At 66.1% G+C, this 18268-nt stretch overlaps 1 protein-coding gene across 1 annotated transcript in view; it reads left to right on the plus strand.

Annotated features, from left to right (window-relative positions):
* LOC119877460 (polycystic kidney disease protein 1-like 1) overlaps positions 1 to 18268 on the plus strand; it is a 79964-nt gene that overhangs the window by 49298 nt on the left and 12398 nt on the right. The window contains exons 33-51 of the mRNA XM_038571395.1: positions 414 to 621; positions 1542 to 1648; positions 2298 to 2520; positions 3250 to 3423; positions 4152 to 4274; positions 4359 to 4425; positions 4662 to 4708; positions 5395 to 5539; positions 7082 to 7220; positions 8158 to 8242; positions 8628 to 8780; positions 9660 to 9778; positions 12998 to 13108; positions 14041 to 14164; positions 15261 to 15344; positions 15593 to 15741; positions 16265 to 16499; positions 17060 to 17164; positions 17403 to 17543. Of these exons, the coding sequence (XP_038427323.1) occupies positions 414 to 621; positions 1542 to 1648; positions 2298 to 2520; positions 3250 to 3423; positions 4152 to 4274; positions 4359 to 4425; positions 4662 to 4708; positions 5395 to 5539; positions 7082 to 7220; positions 8158 to 8242; positions 8628 to 8780; positions 9660 to 9778; positions 12998 to 13108; positions 14041 to 14164; positions 15261 to 15344; positions 15593 to 15741; positions 16265 to 16499; positions 17060 to 17164; positions 17403 to 17543 (2539 nt within the window). The remainder of the gene's footprint in view (positions 1 to 413; positions 622 to 1541; positions 1649 to 2297; positions 2521 to 3249; positions 3424 to 4151; positions 4275 to 4358; positions 4426 to 4661; positions 4709 to 5394; positions 5540 to 7081; positions 7221 to 8157; positions 8243 to 8627; positions 8781 to 9659; positions 9779 to 12997; positions 13109 to 14040; positions 14165 to 15260; positions 15345 to 15592; positions 15742 to 16264; positions 16500 to 17059; positions 17165 to 17402; positions 17544 to 18268) is intronic.

The following is an 18268-nucleotide window of genomic DNA, read 5'->3' on the forward strand; positions in this document are numbered from 1 at the left end:
TGGAAGGTGGGAGGGACGGGGCGGGTGGGCAGGGTCTGGCGGGAGGGAGGGGGTGTTCATCACACCCGATGTCCAAGCGCTTTATGGACGTCATACCCCTGAGTCTTCGTGTGGCCAGCGGGACCCATGCTCTGACTGTGTGTCATCAAGAAAGCGCCCAAGCACACAGGGATGCAGAGGCCACACCATGCCCTGCGCCCTCCCCTTCTTGGCCTCCTCCCCAGGCCAGAATCCACTGTCTTCTCCGGTTACAAAACGGACAACAATCTACAAACACTTTGGTGAAGACTCAGGGCCTCTGAGCACGCGTGTGTGGGTGTGCGAGTGCGAGCCGGTGTAGGGGGAGTTGCTTAGTCTTTGCCTGAATGTTTATTTTCATGATTCACTACTTATTCCTCTCCTTTCGTTCACAGACACCCGGAGAACCTGCTCCCCGGTGTTTTGATCGTAGTTTTTACAATTCTTTATGCGCTTCTGGTTACTAAAAGCAGACGGGTAGATTGTCATGAGAGAAAGAAAGCCGGTTACATTTTTCTGCAAGAAGATGCTCCACCCGGCCACCAGCTGTACGCGGTTGTCGTGGACACAGGCTTCCGCTCTCCCACCCGCTGTAGCGCCAAGGTGAGCCGGTCGCCCCGGGAGCCGCACGGTACAGGGGTACAAGGCTGCGGATGGCGCGAGGGATGGCCCCAGACGTGCCCAGCGTGGACTGGCCCGACCGGCTGCTCCATTGTCCCCCTCCTCTCCCACTGTCCCACTCTCCCTCGCTCATGCCTGTGTGAGCCCTCTGCACCCGCGGGGCCACCCCGAACACCTGTCCCTCTCCATCTTCTCCGTGGAGAACAGCCCGGACATCCAGCCCGCACGCCCTGCCCCGTGTGAGGCAGGTGGACGGTGCACAGGGGCGCATCCCGAGCTGAGCATGACGGGGGAGGTCCCATGGGAGGGGCAGGGACCATTTGCAAAAAGCCCTATTAAACCTCCACCTCACGTGCCCCAAAGCAGCTCCACGAGACTAGAGACTGTTGATTGAAACAAGATCTAGAAACTTCTCAAGGGAAGCTGTACTTTGCGATGGGGGAGGATTTTAAAAACTGGAAATAAGTAAGCAGCTTTCCTGGAGACAAGATTAATGAGCTGCAGGCCTCAGAATCGTGTCTCTGGGCCACAGAAGCTGCCCCGGTGTGCAATGGGCAGCCCCGGGGCTGGGATGCGAGGCTGCAGGGCCCGCGGCCACCCTGGTCCCAGCCACGGCCCCCGTGAGCCCGGGAGGGTGACGCGCCTGCACCCGCCCTCTCCCTCTGAGACCTGCACGTGCCCCCGTGAACCTGAGCGGCCGTCTCTGGCTTTTCTAGATCAAACATGTTGGAATCCGGCTGATGCGGGCAGGCGCTGCTTCCGGGGTCTGTCCCGGGAGAGTGCAGGGCAGTGGCCAGGGGCAGGGCTGTGCTGTGGTCCTCGGCCTTCCAGGAAGGTTCCGGAACAGCATAGTGTGGGGTGTCCAGGACCTCAAAGTCCTACCCTTGTGTCTCTGCTCTGAGGTTTACATCGTCTTATGTGGGGAGCATGGGCTTTCAGGACCCCGGGAGCTCTACTGTCCGGAGCAGCCCCTGTTTGAAAGGAATTCCAGGCACACCTTTGTCCTGAGGTGAGCGAGGCCCGTGAGGATGGGGTGGCCAAGGCAGGAGTCCGGGGGGAGCACCAGTGTGCACGTGGGTTTACGCGGTCGTTCCTGTGTGCTGACGCGGAGGGGAGCCCCCTGCGCACGGCAAGGGGGGGTGCCCAGCTCCTCACAGCCCTGACCCCGCTCTCCTGCCTTGGGGAGAGTGGACACGTGTCTGTGCGGAGCCCGAGCAGCTGGACAGGTGGGGCCACTGACCCAAGATCGGCCCCGCTGGGCCCCGAGGTGTGGAGGAGCCACCCTCGGCGCCCTTGCTCCTGGAGAGCTTGTGTCCCAGGTGCATCGGGCGCCAGGGTCCTGTCCCCCAGAGGGGTCTCCTGCAGGCTCATCCACGCCGGGGGCAGGTGCACGAAGGCCCTGAAGCGACGGGGCTCAGGGGGGCCGGCAGGTACAGGAGCTGCATGTGCTCCCGCCCGGCGCAGCCAGGCACCTGCTTTGAGGGGCCCGGGGGCCTGCGGGGTTCCCTGCCCATGCCCCAGGCTCCGGAGGGGCCCCAGAGGTCCCTTGCGAGGCGCACGTGGGCTGACATGCCCGAGGCCCCCCGAGGGTGGGAATCACCATGCTCCAGGCCCCACCGCCCACACCCCGGCCTGACCTGGTGCCGCTGTGTCCTCAGCGTCCCCGCTCTGCTGGGCCCGCTGCGGAGGATCTGCCTCTGGCACGACAGCCGTGGGCCCGCCCCGGCCTGGTACGTGAGCCACATCATGGTGAAGGAGCTGGCAGCCGGGCCCGGGCACAGCTGGCTCTTCCCCGCTGAGTGCTGGCTGGCGGCGAGCGGGCGGGACGGCCACACAGCGTGGGAGCTGGGCAGCCTGCGCCGGGGCCTCGGCTTCTGGAAGGTAGGTGGGGGGCTGCTGGCACGACACGAGGCTGGGCCGCATCCCCCTGCGGCGACGCTCTGACCCGCACTGCGGTTAGCGTGACGCGCCCAGCGAGCAGCCCACCGCCGAGGGACGGTCCTTGCCGCCGTCACTGAGCACGGTGCCGACCTTGCCCGTGAGGACATTTCACCGAACTCACAGCCGTGCATGGCCTGCGGCGCCCAGGGGGCCGCCTGTTAGGATGGGTGCCCTGTGTGTCCCGGGCCCCGGATGACCAGCAAGCAGCAAGGGTGGGACCGGGGGCAGAAGCACGAGGGGCCACAGCAACGCCACGTATGGAACTTGCTCTGCCCATGGCCCCATCCGCCCTGTACGCCAGTGTGCTTTACACGGGTGTAACTGCACGTGCGCATTTTGCACATTCGCTGAGGCCTCTGAAGCCCGGGTGGCCGGCGCGCTCCCGGCCGTGGGGAGCGTGCTGGGAACGGGGGGGCCTGTGGGCACATGGACTGTGGACCCTCAGGGGTGGCACAAGAGCCAGCGACGGCTCATCCCGGAGCTCGGAGGCACCAGCCCACAGCAGGGCCCGGGCGCAGGGCGGGGGGGCCTGGGGGCCCGAGCACCCAGCACGGCCCAGCGTCCCGCCGGTGGGCTAGCAGCATCACCCCGGGATGGCTGCCCCCCGGAGTTCCCGCCGTCGGGGCGACCCCCCGCATCAGCGGACGTCCCTCTCGCGGTCTGTTGCAGCTCTTGTACTGCAAGTTCACAGAGTATCTGGAGGATTTCCACGTGTGGACCTCCGTGTACAGCCGGCCCTCCCCCAGCGGCTTCCTGCCCACGGCACGCCTCACCGTGGCCTTTGCCCTGCTGTGTGCCTACGCGTGTCTCACTGCCCTGGTCACGGCGGCAGGACAGGAGCAGGTGGGGGGCGCCACGTTTTCTGGAAGTGGCTTCCGACTCCCAGACTCACGGTGTGACTCCTGCTCAGCCCAGGGATCCGCGGGCTCACAGTCCTAGGAGGAGGGCCTAAGCGGGGTGGGGGGGCGGGGGGAGGCCGTGATTCGAGCGCCCAGAGGGGATGCACGGCCGCTGGCCTGGGTGCAGGCGGGGTGCTCTCTGGGCGGCGGGCCTCCTCCCCGACCACCGCAGCGCACAGCACGCCCTCCTGAGCCCCCGAGGGGCGCAGCAGCCTGGGCTTCCCAGAGCGTGCTGCTAGGCTGTTTATAAGGCTGCCAGTTAATTCAGATTTTACAAATCCTCCGGCCAGAAGCAGCAAGGAAGGAGTTCCGAAGGCCATACTTGCCCAGGGGATGCCCGCCTGCGGTTGGCAATGTGGCCTGACTGCGCCGCATGTGACGCAGACGCTGCTCAGAATCCGCATGGGCGGCTGGTGGCAGGCGGGGGGAGGAGGGGCTAGGGGCTCTGCTCTCCTGCAGAAGCGCAGCACGACTCTTGGGAGGTGGAAATACTCACACTCGCCTCTTATGGTGACCTCATGGCCATTCGCGGGCCTCCCCTTTGCTGGGACCCTGGTGAGGGATCCTCAGATAGGCGTCCGGCAGCGCATCCAGCAGAGAGCTCGGTGTGCTCACCTTAAAGCCCGTGCGATGACACCAACGCACTCTGGTGACCTGAGCACCTCGCTACAGCTGGCGTGGGCCCTCAGCGCCCCCGATGCTGCGTCCGCCGGGTCCCTGTGGACGGGCCTCCTGGGCACCCTGCTGGCTTCTCCCGGGGCACAACTCTTGTCGCTGCTCTTCAGGCTCAGCCAGGTACGGCAGCCTGTGCACGTGCCCTGCTCCCCGGTCCTCCTGCGTCGTGGGGCGCCCGCCCTGACGGCCGCCTCCCTTGTGCAGGACGCTGGCGGACCTTCCCGCGTGAATGCCTGCCAGTCCCGCTCCCCGCTCCTGGGGGCAGCTCCGGGTGAGTGGATGTGGAGAGCAGCCGGGAAATCAGGCAACGGCAAGGGGAGAGGCTGCGACCCCGCCAAGCCCCAGCTGGGAAGCCACGGGGAAGGGCTCACGGGCCGCGTGTCCTGTGTCTCGGGGAGGCCCAGCTCGGCCCGGCGGGGCCGTGGGGAGGCTGTGTCCTGAAGGAGGCTCTCCCAGAGAACCTGGAGTCCCTGGGTGAACACCGCCATTGGACCCCTTTATCATCAGGCCCCAACCCCCGTGGAGGAACGGCAGAGGCAGGGAAGAGGCGCGAGGTAAGCACAGGCGGCTGGCCTGGTCCTGTCGCCGTCCTGACGGGTCTCTCTGGACATGGCGGGCCAGGCCCGGGCGGGGATGGAGCTCGCGAACCGGGGTCAGGGCCCAGCAGGCCGGACCGCAGGGGAGCCCCGTGGAGGCCGCACCAGAGGGGCCGTGGGCCAGAGTCGGGAGGGCCACGCACCCACCGGCAGAGGCACTTTGGGGGTCGGGCTGGGGGTCGTGGGTCGGCAGGGCCAGGGCCGCGGGGGCTCAGCCCGGTACACGTGCCCACGAGCAGGTCCGGCTGGGCCCGGGGCGCCTCTGAGGCCGGGCGAGCGTCGCGTTGCTGTCCTTCGGGGCCTGCCTGGGCCAGGCGGGGCGCGTGGCTCCCTGTGCTCTGCAGCCCCCGCCTGCCTGCCGAGCGCCCCCTCCCTCCGGGTCGGGCCCCTGGGCCCTGCTCCCCCGCCTGGGGCTGTCAGCCGCTCCGGACCCGCTCTGGCCGCTCCGTCTCTCCCTGTTGGCTGCCGCCACCCCGTACTGCCTGGGGCGCCGACCACCCCGGCAGACGCGGAGGAGCTGGTCCCGGGCTGCCCGTGCCTCGCCCACCCCCACCTCGGCCCCGCGGGCTGAGTCCCCGGGAGACGCCGGCCCAGCTCCGGAGAGAGCCCGCAAGCCCGGCCTCGTCCTCTTCCGTCCCTTGCAGGGCAGCCTTGTCTCCGGGAGCAGCGGGGCCTGCAGGAGGGCGGCCCGGGGTGACGGTGCAGGGTGTCCGCCCCCTGAGCGGGAGGACCTGGGAGCTGACGCCGCCCAGCGCGCTCGGAGGGAGAAGGGGAGCCCCGGGGCTCAAGGTGCAGACGGTGACGTCGGGGCCGGGGGTGGGGTTACATCGGGCCGGGCATGCAGTGACGTCAGGGCCGGGGGTCCAGTGTCGTCGGGGCCGGGGGTGGGGTTACATGGGGCCGCAGGCGCGTGATGTCAGGGCCAGGTGCGGTGACGTCGGGGCCGGGGGTGGGGTTACATCGGGCCCGGGGCGCGTGACGTCTGGGCCGGGGTGTGGTGACGTCGGGCCGGGGGCGCGGTGACGTCGGGGCCGGGGGTCCAGTGACGTCGGGCTGGGGTGCAGGGCCGGGCCCTCCTGCACCCGGGGCTCCTGGGAGACGCGGGGCCCCGCAGTGGGAGCTGGAGCCCAGGAGGCCGGACGCTCTGACCACACGCGAAGCTTTGGTTCCCGCGTCCCGGGCGTTCCCGGCCGGCGGGCGCTCACTTACGTGGGTTGGTCGCGTCTTTGGGTCAGGAGGGACTCTCCGCTGCCCTTGGCTCTTCGGCCACCTTGGCTGTGCCGCAGGGTGACCCGCTACAGCTGCGGCAGGGAGCCGGGGGTGGGGAGGGGGCAGCCGGTCAGCGCTGGCACGGGGTGCCTGGGGCGGGGGCGGGTGCAGGTGCCTGCGGGGGGAGCAGCGAGCCCCCAGCTCCAGGTGCCCGAGGTCCTCGGCGCTGGCTTCGGGCGCGGGTGTGGACACGGGTCAGCCGGGGGGCGCAGGCGGCGGAGGCGCCGGGGTCTGCGGCCCGTCCCGGGGAGCGGGGAGGGCGACTGGCACCGACAGCCCAGCAGGCGCACTGGGCGCATGTGGGCGCAAAGGCCAGCAGGCCGTGGAGGTCGGGGGAAAGGACAACCGCTGAGCTCGGCCCCACCGCGCACACAGCAGCCTCCTGCCTGGAGCCTCCCCGCGGGTGCTCCTCGCTCCAGGCCGGCAGGCCTCCTCCTGCCCCTCACGTGCCCGGGCTGCTCCCCTGAGTGGCGGGGCTCCCGCCGCCTCCTCTTGCAGACACGAGATGTTGGGGGGCCTGTGACCACGTGCTCCGCTCCCCAGAACGTGCCCCCCGGGCCCTGCAAGAGGCGGCTGCCTCCACACGGTCCTGCCTGCTCTGCGTGGCCCTGCTCTCCCCTCCCCTCCCCTGCTCCTCGCTTCCCATCCTCCGCTCCTCTCCTGGTCCACCTCCTCCTCCCCATCTCTTGCTCCCCCCCATCCTCCCCTCCATCCCTTCCCTCCCCCTTCTTCCCCTCCTCCCTCGCGGGCACAATGAAACCTGTAAAGGGGCGCAGACCGTGGCGGCATCCGAGGCGGAAATCCGGGTGTAAGAAGCACCGTGCCCTGAGAACGTGAGGCAGTGGGGCCGCGCTCACGCAGGCTGCCTGCCGCTGGCCACGGCCCACCCACGCGGGGCAGGCACCCCGCTTCACTCTGTCTGGCCAGTTAAGGGTCCGTATCTCTGGAAACCTTTCCGAGCCACTCAGGAACCGTTCATGTCCACGCCCATGGCCCTCCCGTGGACAGGGCACCAGCCGCACGCGTGGCTGGAGGTGATGCCTCTTCCCTGCTCTCCTGCAGCAGCCAGCAGCGGGTTTGGAGGAGTCGCTGTGCTCCGCTGGCCGTGGGCCCTGCTGCCTTGGTCGGGCTCCGCGGCATGGGTCCTCTGCGGGACGGTGTCCGTGGCCTGTGGCCTAGGGACGGCGTTTCTAGGATACAGGTGAGCGTGCACGGCCTTCAGGTAGCCTCAGGTCCTTGGATGGAGAGTCTGGCGCTTAGTAAAAAAACCCCAGCATGTCTGGGGCGCAACGTGAGGGCCCCATGGCTGCTGCCAGTTCGGTTCCCGTGTTTCCCTCCCGCGGCCCTGGGTGGGGAATGTGTCGACAGGCCCCACGGGGCAGCTGGGCCATGGGCTCGCGGATGCAGCCCCTGTCACAAGAGACCGCAGGACCCTCACACCCAAGGAGCCGGGCTTGGGCCAGGCGTGCCGGCACCACGGTTCTGCTTCGGTCCCTCCGCACGGTGGCCTCTCCATCTGGTCCCCAGGCGGCTCGGCATGCCCTGGGGCCCCGGGAGGGGAGGGCAGCTGTAAAACCGGGACACGTCCTGCTCTCCCCGACTCTTTTCTTCAAATGCACAAAGTCATTCACGTGATGACAGGGGACTTAAAAAACAAACAGAAACCCTACTTCTCTGCAACTCGGTTTGCTCAGCTGTGAAATGGGGACATTCACAGGTCACAGGGTTTAGGAGAAGCAGATGAAATCCCGGGCTCGGCGCCTGGCACCTGCTCAGTGCTCCGCAGATGCAAGCCCTATCGGCCTCATTACCCTGGAGCCTCCCCCACAACCTCCCCCCCCGCCCCGCCCTGCCCCTGCCCCCAGTGCCCGCCCCTCTGCTCTCCCGGTCCCTGTGTGGCTCAGCAGCGCCCCCCCCCCCCCCGGGGTGACGTGCCCTCCTGCCCCTCCCCATAGAGCCTCCCCGGGGTGACGTGGCCTCCTGCCCCTCCCCATAGACCTCCGTCCGCTGCACAGAGGGACGGACAGCGGACAGGGCGCCCAGCTCCACGCTGCCCCCCCCCTCCCCGCAGCGCCCCCCCCCCCACGCCACCCACGCACAGCCAGGCAGCGCTGACAGCTGCTCTCTCCCGCGGACAGGTTCAACCCGACGCAGTGTGTGCGCTGGCTGTACCTGCTGGCCGCCTCTGTGCTGTGCTGTGTGCTGGTCACGCAGCCGCTGCTGGTGAGCAGGGGGGCCGGGGGGGCTCCCACGGAGTGGCTGCATCAGCCGGGGTGGGGGCTGCGCGTGATGCATCCTTACATCCCTTCACATGTGACTGAGCATAAGGAGGAGCTCGGGGGGCAGGGCCTGCACCCTGCTGCCTGGGGCCTGCTCGTTGGTCCTCGCACACATCCCCGGACGGGGTGGGGGGCGGGGAGCGGGGGCATCTCCAACCCATTTTTCACCCAGGGACACAGGGCCACAGGGAGCGGAGGCTCTGGCCCAGCCTGGCCTGGGGAGTGGCCAGCTGGGGACTCCCAGGCAGACGACACTGGGTCGTGTAAGATCCCGGGGGGGCCGACTGGTCGAGGGAGATGGGATGCACTGTCGGGGTCTCTCCCTCCAGGTGAGCCTCCTGGCCTTGGGCTTTGCCTGGAGGAGGAGACACGACCCGCACTTCTTCACTGAGGCTCTGCATGCGGCCACCAAGGACCTGGGCCCTGAACTGGAAGCGCGTGCGAGGCCCCACCCGCCCCACTGTGCGAGCCAGAAGGAGGAGGTGAGGCCACCGTCCGCGTCGTGTCCGCGTCGCTTTCCAGCTTCACCCAGCCCCTTGGAATTGACTCTTCGGGCTCAGATTTGATTTGCTTCTTTGAGTGCATTTAGTTTCTGATGCTCCTTCACATGTGCCTCGCGATGGGGCCGCATGAGACCCACCTCCTCACCTCCATCCCCCCCACCAAGACACCAGAGTATCAAGAACATGAGCTTATTTTAAAATATGGAAGCAAATAAATGAGAAATAGAATTCTGGGCCATGATCTTAGAGAACTTCTAAGTCATTTACATTTCAGTGGACCCACAAGAAACTCACCCCCCCACCCCCCCACCCACCCCACCCCCCGCTGTGGGGCATCAGCATTTCCTATTGTGTGTGTAGCCTTTTCTGGGTCACACCCCTGCTCTGACTTCCTCACACCTTCTGGGTCTTTCCTCCCCTTCCTGCCCCGTGGCTGGTGCAGGGGGTGGGGGCGGGGTCTGCTCCTTGCCCTCCGTGACCTCGCCTCAGGGGACAGGTCTCTCACAGAGGTCGCATCCTCAGGTCAGCAAGCCTGGGACGCCTGTGGCCCTGCGGCACCTTGCACCTTGCGACACCCAGCGTCACCCAGCAGGGTCCTGTCCCTATTGGACTCAGGGTGCTGCATGGGCTGCAAGGGAGGAGCGTCCTGGCCCAGGCTCCGCACCCGTGATTCCCGGGACACGGGCCTCTGACTCCTTAGGCGTGTGGGCCCCTGACCCAGCCTGGTACAGGCTGTCCTGTGCAGGGACACGGGCCGCAGGGCTGTCCCAGGGCAGGGGTTTGTACATGCCCCCACGACCTGGTTCAGGGGAGCAGCCCTGCCCACATCCACGCCGCTCACCGCACTGTTGTCCGCAGGTGTTGGCGGCCCGGCAGCGAGTGCGCCACCTGCGCCGGGCACGGCCACCGTCCGCTGCCCAGCTCAGCGCCGTCAGACAGAAGCTACAGCGACAGACCCGGACGCGGCGGGCGCTGAGGTGGGTGGCAGCCCCTGGGAGCTGGGCGCGCACGTGGGGACCCAGGCACAGGGGAGGGGACACCAACGGACCAGCAGGGCTGGGTTGGCAGTGACAGCAGATCCGGCAGGAGGCGAAGCCACTCCCTGGCGCTCGGAACATCCCACCGAAGTGAAACGAGAAGAGCAGACCGACGCGGAACCTAGTAAGGTGACAGGTTGCGACCCTAAAATGCGAGACTTGGCGGCTTCGAGTGCGCGGAGAAGGCAGCAGAGGTTCCCTCAAGCGGGGGAGGAACGGCAGCACGAACATGCGAGCTCCCCAGGGGCTGTCACCCAGAGCTTGCGCAGGGAGCATGAGCGGCCCCGGGAGGCCCAGGGTCACCTGTGCAGGATGGCAGGATGCCGTGTCCTCTCAAGCTCTGAACTCCATGTGCAAGCTCACACTCGACCCCTCGCCTTTCCGCCCCCTGCTCGCCCTTGGCGGGGTCTGGTTGGTGCTGAGGCCCCTCGGCAGGGACGAGTGCGAGGGCCGGCCAGGAAGAGCCGGGAGGTGGAGCGAGGGGCCCCGCGTGACCTAGGCTGTGGGCGTCCCCGGGAGGGCGGCTCTGCACGCACGGGGGACTCAGCAGAAGACGAGCCCCGAGGCCGACCCAAACCCACACCCGAACGTCACAGCGCCATGAGCGAGGGAGGCGCCGTCTCGGCTTCTGGGGAAAGCATGGAGTTTTCCACGAGGAATCAGCAGACGGTCATGAGGGGAGTGGGGAAAACCCAACAAGTGCAGGCTTTTGTTACAAAATACTCAGGTTAATTGTGAATGAGAACCGTTTAGACGTGAAAACCAAACCATACAAGTCCTGGGAGGGAACAAACGCCTTGCGTCACAAAGGAGGCTGCACGTAGTGTAAGGAAACGGCTGCAGGATGGGGAACATATCGTAGCCGACGGTGCTTCGTCTTCGGGTACAAAGAGGCTCAAAAAAAAAAATTGGAAAGAAAAAGACCAACAATGTCTTTAGAATGAAACTGGACTCAGGAAGCCAGTGGACGGCTCATAGAAAAAGTCCATGCGGACGTGATGAGGAATCGCTAATTGAAAGCCCTGGAATCTGGATGTTTGGCCCCGTGCCGGGGCGGGAGCTCACGGAGAAGAGGTGTCATACGTGGAGCGGGTGTGAGCGCCGCTGTTCCTGTGGGGACCTGGGGAGGCCCAGCACGGTCACAGGTGCACCTGTCCCAGGGAGCCAGCCGCAAACCTGCAACAGGCCCCGGGCGCCGGGCCTCCTGTGATAGAGACAGCCTAACACTGGGGCGCCTGGGGCTCTGTGCCATCAGCGCAGGTCTCCGTCTCAGGGTGGTGAGTCCAGCCCCATGCTCGGCCCCACGCGGGTGCAGCTGAGCCTACTGGGCCCCCGGTTACTGGGGCGGGTGAGGTCCGACCTGTCCTGGCTCAGGTCATGACCTCAGGGTCATGGGACCGAGCCCCGCGTCGGGCTCCAAGCTCAGCAGCACGGAGCCAGCTTCACACCCCTTCCCTCTGCCTCTGCCCCCGCCCCCTGCAAATGAATAAATAAAATTTTTTTTTTAATCTGAAAAAAATTGTTTTAAATTAAAAGCTTTGACCTTACAAGCCCGGTCCCTAAGGACAGAGAAAAAGTCATAAAGCTGTTTCCACTAATGGTGTTTCCTGTTGGAAGCGTTGGTCATTGACATGGGAGGAAGCCAGTGAGGGTCTTTGCCTGCCATCCTCGTGCCCTCGGTACGGGACGGCGGAGGCGCAGACTCAAGTCCGAGAAAGTCAGAACCTGTAGTCCTGAGTGGGAATCAGAAGGATCGGTATGAAATCATGTTGGGTTTTTAAAAGTATTTTATTTTAAGAGAGAGAGAGAGTGTAAGCGGGGGATGGGGAAGGGTGAAGGGAGAGGGAGAAGCAGGCCCCCCCGCCCCCCGAGCAGGGAGCCTGACGCAGGAACTCGATCCCAGGACCCTGAGATCCTGACCTGAGCCAGAGGCAGACACTGAACCATCTGAGCCCCCCAGGTGCCCCTGTTGTTTTGTTTTTAAGGGAAACCCATTATTTTCCTCCATCTATCCCCCAAGAAGAGGCCTAGAAAGAAACCCGGGGCCAGTTGGCTACTGTGGCACCTAGATTCTGGTCCACAAATATCATTTTCCACCAAAAAGAAACGGGCGCCGTTGGGCCTCTCAACTTCAGGTCTGTGGCAGGAAACGGACAAAGGGAGCCTAGGACACATCGTGAGCGAGGGAATAATGACCAGCTACACGGAGGCCCCTTTGGAGAGGCTCGCGGTCCAAACACTGACGATGCGACCTGAAATCAGGGGACCGTGGTGACCGCGAGTTGGAGCTCATCTGACGTCCCCAAAGCCCTGAGTTTGCAGCGACACCGGCAATGTGGTCAGCGGGTGTCAGCAGACACGTGGGAACCGACTCTTACAAAGCTGGCGGCGAAGAACCGAGCCCCGTGAAATCACGTACCGAGAGAGGGAACGTTTCTCCTTACGGACGTGTTTAGTTACTGGAGGAAGACAACTGATGGAATTAGGCCCGGGCCATTTTTGCAGCCTTTGATGAACTAACGAGTGCAAGCCTTGATCCTAGACAAAGGCCAACGTAAAGAGAGAGAGGAAGAAGCGGATATTATGCCTCGGGCACACCCGACCCCAAGCGGCGTGGTCTTGCCTGCATGAGGGATGCCCGGGGGGCTCAGCGGTGGAGCATCTGCCTTTTGGGGTCCCGGGATCGAGTCCCGCGTCGGGCTCCCCGCACGGAGCCTGCTTCTCCCTCTGCCTGCATCTCTCATGAATAAATTTAAAAAATCTTTTTTTTTTAAGATTTTATTTTTTAATTTTTATTTATTTATGATAGTCACAGAGAGAGAGAGAGAGAGAGGCAGAGACACAGGCAGAGGGAGAAGCAGGCTCCAGGCACCGGGAGCCCCACGTGGGATTCGATCCCGGGTCTTCAGGATCGCGCCCTGGGCCAAAGGCAGGCGCCAAACCGCTGCACCACCCAGGGATCCCAAATTTAAAAATCTTAAAAAATAAATAAATAAAAATGGTGCTAGGGAACCTGGGCATTGATGCGCAGAAAAAAAAAAAATGATCCTTTTACAAAAACTCGTGCGGGGATTTCGAAGGCGTTGAAAGGCCGGGTCTGAAACAGGTCCTGCTGTTTTGTCTGGCCGCACAGCTGATTTTAAAATTCGTTTCTCTCAGAGACATGTGCATGTTCACCCTCCTGCTGCTTCTGCATTTGCTTATCCTCTGCCGGACGGGCTCCCGGGATGCGCATTCCCTGCATCACGCCATCCGGACCGAGTTTACAAGGTAGGACGCTTGGCAGCTGCTCAGGCCAGGCCACTGCACTGGGAGAGGCCTGTGCGTGGCCGGCGGCGCAGACAGGTCCAGGGCGGGGGCCGCTTGGCCTGGAACAAACACCCCCCCCCCATCCTCAGGGAGACTCGGGCGTAGAGCCACGGGGACCCACTGCTGTTTGCTGTGGGGACGTTAGGGGCACAGCGTCCTTGGCTCTACCACGGGTCCTTCCCAAGAAGCCGCGTGGGAGGGAGCGTGCCAGGAGGTGACACGGGTCCGCTCTCTAAAGATTTGCCTTCTCGTCCTCCCTTTGGCTGCGGCTTGGCGCTCCTGACGTGTGCGTGCAGCGCAGCCCGGGGCACGCGGCCCCAGCCTATCATCCCAGTGAGCAAAAATGATCCGTTTTACGAGTCTGAAATGGCTTCAGTGCTCCCGAAAGCAGCCCCCGGTTGGGAGGTGAAACGGGTATCTGACGGGAGCAACGGAAATGAGCTGGAGAGAAAGCGGCCGGCACCCACGGACTCCCAGCGCACGCGGCCCCCGCTTGGCCTGCGCCCCCTCGCCCGACGCTCGTGCCGTCTTGGCCGCGGGGTCGGCGGCTGTTCCGGGTGCTTGGCCGGGGAGAGGCAGGGCGATGCTGTGCCCGCAGGCGGTGGTGGACGAGCCGTGTCCCTGCTGAGGGTCCCGGCCCCCGCCCTCTGCTCCTGTCCCCGTGCCCGCCCTGCACTGGCCACCCCGTGCCTGCGCGGCGGAGGCGGTCGAGCGAGCAGGGCAAACGGCAGAGGCATCACACGGGGCGGCGCTCCCGCCCGCGGCCCGGGGGCGAAGGGCTCCCCGAGTCACGCCGGACCTCACGCTGCGCGTGGCTTCACTTTCACTCCTGCAGGGACTTCAAATCCATATGCGAGAAAAAATAATCGCTTTTTGTTTCTGCTCGTGCTCAGGGGTGCCAGCAGCGCCTCGGGCGGCCTGGGAAGTGTGGCAGACTGGTGGGGCTGGACTCTGACCACGCTGCTGGATGGCCTGCACGGAGGCGGCGCCCCCCCGGCCCGCCCGCCGGGCACTCAGGTGGGCTCCGCCTGCACCCGGGGCCGTAGAGGAGGGCGCGGCACAGACGGCCGAGGCTGCCAGACGCTTAGCGTGCAGTACCGGGTGCCCTCTGGTTTGGGGTGGTTGTTTTGTTTTTTTTGTTTTTGTTTTTCTTGTTTTTTTGGAAAGATCTATCTATTTGCTTTAGAGAGAGAGCACAGGGCGGGGCGAAGGGAAGAGAGAGAGGCTCCCCAGCAGATGCTGAGTCGAGACCTAGCACACCCTTGTCAGGTGCACACCTGCGGGGGCCAGGCCAGGCCGGGCGCAGGGCTCGGCGGGTCCCCAGGAGCTCTGGGGCCGCGGGGACAGAGGGCTGTATCCGCACACAGAGTGCTGTGGCACGGGGGTGCAGGGCAGCCCAGGACCGAGGGGGAGCATCCAGGAAGCTTCCACCAAGAGGCCAGGCTTGCCCTAAATTCTGAGAAAAAGTGACCAGTTACGCATTTCAGAGAATAGAGCCCTATTCCCTGCTTATCTTCCACTTTCTACCTTGTTTTAAGAAATAATAAAATGATTCTGTCCTGCATCCCCCAAACACCATGCAGCGACCTCTGGGGAGCGCAGGGTGCGGGTGCCGCCCTCCGTGGCACTTTCCGGTCCCCCCAGAACCGGGCTCTTCGCAGCTGGCGGGCGGGGGGGGACCCAAAGCCTCAGCAAGGACACGTCACTGGACACGCCGCGTCCAGACGGCCGTCTGTGTTAGACGTGCCATCTGCTGTGTTGTCCCGATGAAGGAAGCTGGAGACGAGACGTGTGATTAAGAGAATTCTAAGGGAGAGGAAACACGACTACAGTCCTGTCCTGTATTTATCGGAAAAAAATGCACGTGCAAGTGGACCAGTGCTGCCCAAGGGCCCGCGGGCTTCCGGGCCCCCGTGTCGTCGCGTGGGACGGCGCTGGGCATGGTCTAGGGGAACAGGCCAGGTGGCCCTTCAGCTGTGATGCAAAGGCCGTAGGGGAGCTGAGATCCCACAGAGCGTCCTGTTGGTGGGGGTGACTGCTGACCCGGCGGCTGGCGGGGAGCGCCGTGGGGGCCGTGCGACATCCCACCAGCCCACCTCTGTTCTCCCTCCAGCCCCGGGCCCTTGGTGGCACGTGCTACCTGCTGGGCTCCCTGGTAATCAGACAGCTGCGGTGGCCTTCGGGAAGCGCGGGCCAGGTAAGCTGCTCCACTCGGGCCCTTCTCCCGGGCTCGCTTCTTGCTCAGGCGTCGGCTTCCTCAAAGTGCACTCAATGTGTCGTGTTGCACTGCGCGGCCCTCCCGACGTCTGAGCCCTGACCCGCTGGGCTCAGCAGAAGCCCAGGACAGGAGGGTGGGCTGTGTGGGAGCCGGCGCCGGGGCTCGGGCACCCCAGGCCACAGGGCCAAGCGTCTGGTTCTCCCTCCAACCAGTGGTTTCTCCCGCAGCTGCCCAGCCGGGCCCCGGCGCTCCCCGAAGACCCTCCCCCCGAAGTTGGCGGCCCCGACGGCGCCCCCGTGACGGAGCCTGCGACCCCTGGGGATTCCAGAGGCTGTGGGTCCAGGGAGCCATGGGAGCTCAGCCTGGGCAGCACAAGGTCAGTGGGCTCGGGTCAGCTCCGCCCCGTCCGTCCGTCCGTCGCGGCAGCAGTGGCAGGCCCATCGCAGGGCAAGGCAGGGTGGGGAGGCGGTGGCGGAGACGGTGCTGCCTGCTAACGGGGCCTCGGCCCTGAGCACGGAAGCAGCGAGCCACGTTCCTCCCGAATCCGCCCAAGGCCGGCGCTCAGGGAGCCTAATGGGAGTCGTCCTGTTGGCTTCGTGCCTCGCGGATGCTCACGGGCCTCCTGGTCCTCAGGGGCCTCGTGAGCAGGGCAGGCCTCTCCCACGTGGCTCTGATGAGCCACCCGCCTTGCAGCCGTGGTCCGCGGCCGGGTGCTGACAGGTCAGGGGGCTTCAGTCCGGCGCCACGGTGGGTGCACCCAGGACGGGAGGCAGAGGGCCAGGCCTCCCCAGACGTGCGTGTGTAGGGGAGGCCCCGGCCTCGGGCCGCGGCGGGAGGCGGGCACCCGCAGGGGCACGTGCGCAGCTGCAGGCCGGGGCCCCTGATGCGCCACCTTGCAGGCCGGCAGCCCACGCAGCACTGAGCGGCCTCAGGACCAGTGGGTGGATCGACGGCGGCACCAGCGCCGTGTCCGTGCACTTCGTCCTCTACAACTGTCCTACACGGCTGCTGTCCAGCGTGGCCCTGCACGCTGAGCTGCTCCCCGGGGGCGGCCTGGCCCTCGCCCCGCTGGTGGAGTCGGTGGCGGCCTTCCACAGTGACTCGGGCCTGTGGCACCGCCTCGCGCTTCCCGAGGTGGGTCCTCTCGCCCCTTGCCGACCGGGGCTCACAGGTCTCCCCTGTAGCGCTGGGCACAGTGGGCGCCCAGATAGCGGGTTGGTTTACATAGACCTCAGCCCATGCCCCGCTGCTCCCCAGGAGGCAGACGGATGTCCTGAAGGGGTTTTTACCTCAGAGCTCCAGCTGGGGGTCCCGGGGAGCTCCCCGCCCCCACAGGACGGGCTCCCGGGTACCCCGTGCCCCACCCCCGGGGCTCAGTGAATGGACACGGGAGAGGGAGGGCATAGCCCAACGGCGCGGAGGGGAGCATAGCTGGGCTCCGGGAGCCTCGAGGGCCCTACTTGGCCCAGGGCTGAGAAGCCACGGCTCGATCTCCGGAGCTGCTGGGGACAGGCCCTGGGGACCCTCCGGCTCACACTCTCAGGATTTGTGTGTGCGCCCGGCCCAGACGCGCTCACACCTGGCAGGTCGCCCAGGGGTGACGGTTGGGGAGGCCGCGGGGAGTGCCGAGCGTGGGCGCCCCGCGAGTCCCGCCGCCCTCTCCTTCTCCCCCCGCGTCGCCGCTCCTCCAGCAGCTGGCCTTCCTGGTGCTCAGCCTGACCCAGTCGTGCCTGCAGCTGCACCGCGCGGCCCAGGAGGGCGTCCACAGCTACTGGGGCGAACCTGGGAGCTGGCTGGAGGTAGCGGTCCTGTCCCCTTCCCCAGGAGAAGCCGGACAGTAAAGCCCCACCCGGACATGCCACCTGCTGTGCCGGCTCCTTCCGGCCGTCAGGCAGTCCCCCGGTTGCGTGCTGACCCTCCGCACGGCATCGCTGTCCGTCCCCTCGCTGCCCCCGGCTCCCTTTGCCCGCTGAGCCTCGGGGGCCGTGGTGGGCCCCCCCGGGACACCCCCTGAGGCACCTTCTCCCGCCCTCGCAGCTCGCCATCGCCGGGGCCGGTCTCGCCCGCTATGCCGCCTCCTGCCACCTGGCCACCGTGGCGGGCGCAGTGACCGACCGCCTCCACAGAGGACACTTCCGAGGGTCCATGGACCTCAGCCTCGCGGCGTCATGGAGCCAGGTACAGACGGGGCGTCCGGGGCCACTCGGTGGGCCGTGCCCGTGACGCCGCCCGAGGGGACAGCTCATGCACATCCCTGAAGGTTCAGGGGGCAGTGCGGCCCCTCCCGGCCTTCCCGAGTCCCGCGAACGTCAGCCCGGCCTCGGGGGGCTCTCTCCTCAGGGCTGGAGGCTCCAGGGGGCAGGGAGGCGTATGCTCGGCTGCTCACCTGCCAGGAGGGCTCCCTCAGGCTCCTGCTCCGCCGCGCCCCCCCCCCCCCCCCGCCACGGGTCTGGGCTCTGTGGCTCCTCCGCCTTCTTGGGCTCCACCCCAGAGCCGCAGCTGCGAGGCCAGGCTGAGTTCCGGGGACCACGGGCTGGTGGCCAACACCCACGCCCCCATGCAGAGAGGGGGCCTGGCCCCCAGGAAGGAGCCATACAAAGACCGGAGCGCTGGTCCGTGAGCGAACCCCCCCAACGTGGGCAGGGGCGTGAACAGCGTGGGGCCGACCGACAGGAGCGTGGTCCCACCTGCCGGCCCCCCACATGGTGCACAGTGCTCCCTGACTGTGGCCTGGGGACGTGAGGCCCTTCTTGTGGCTGCTTTTTCCCAGCCCGGTAAACTGAGGCCCAGACAGGGCAGCCGGCCAGGTCTGAGCCGTGCAGACCTGCATCAAGCTGGCCCAGTCAGGGTCCCGGGCTGGCAGCTGCGTCGCGACTTGTCCTTACTCCGCGTCCTGCTCCTGC

Source organism: Canis lupus, chromosome 24, assembly GCF_011100685.1.
Source record: "Canis lupus familiaris isolate Mischka breed German Shepherd chromosome 24, alternate assembly UU_Cfam_GSD_1.0, whole genome shotgun sequence".
NCBI classification, from domain to species: domain Eukaryota; kingdom Metazoa; phylum Chordata; class Mammalia; order Carnivora; family Canidae; genus Canis; species Canis lupus.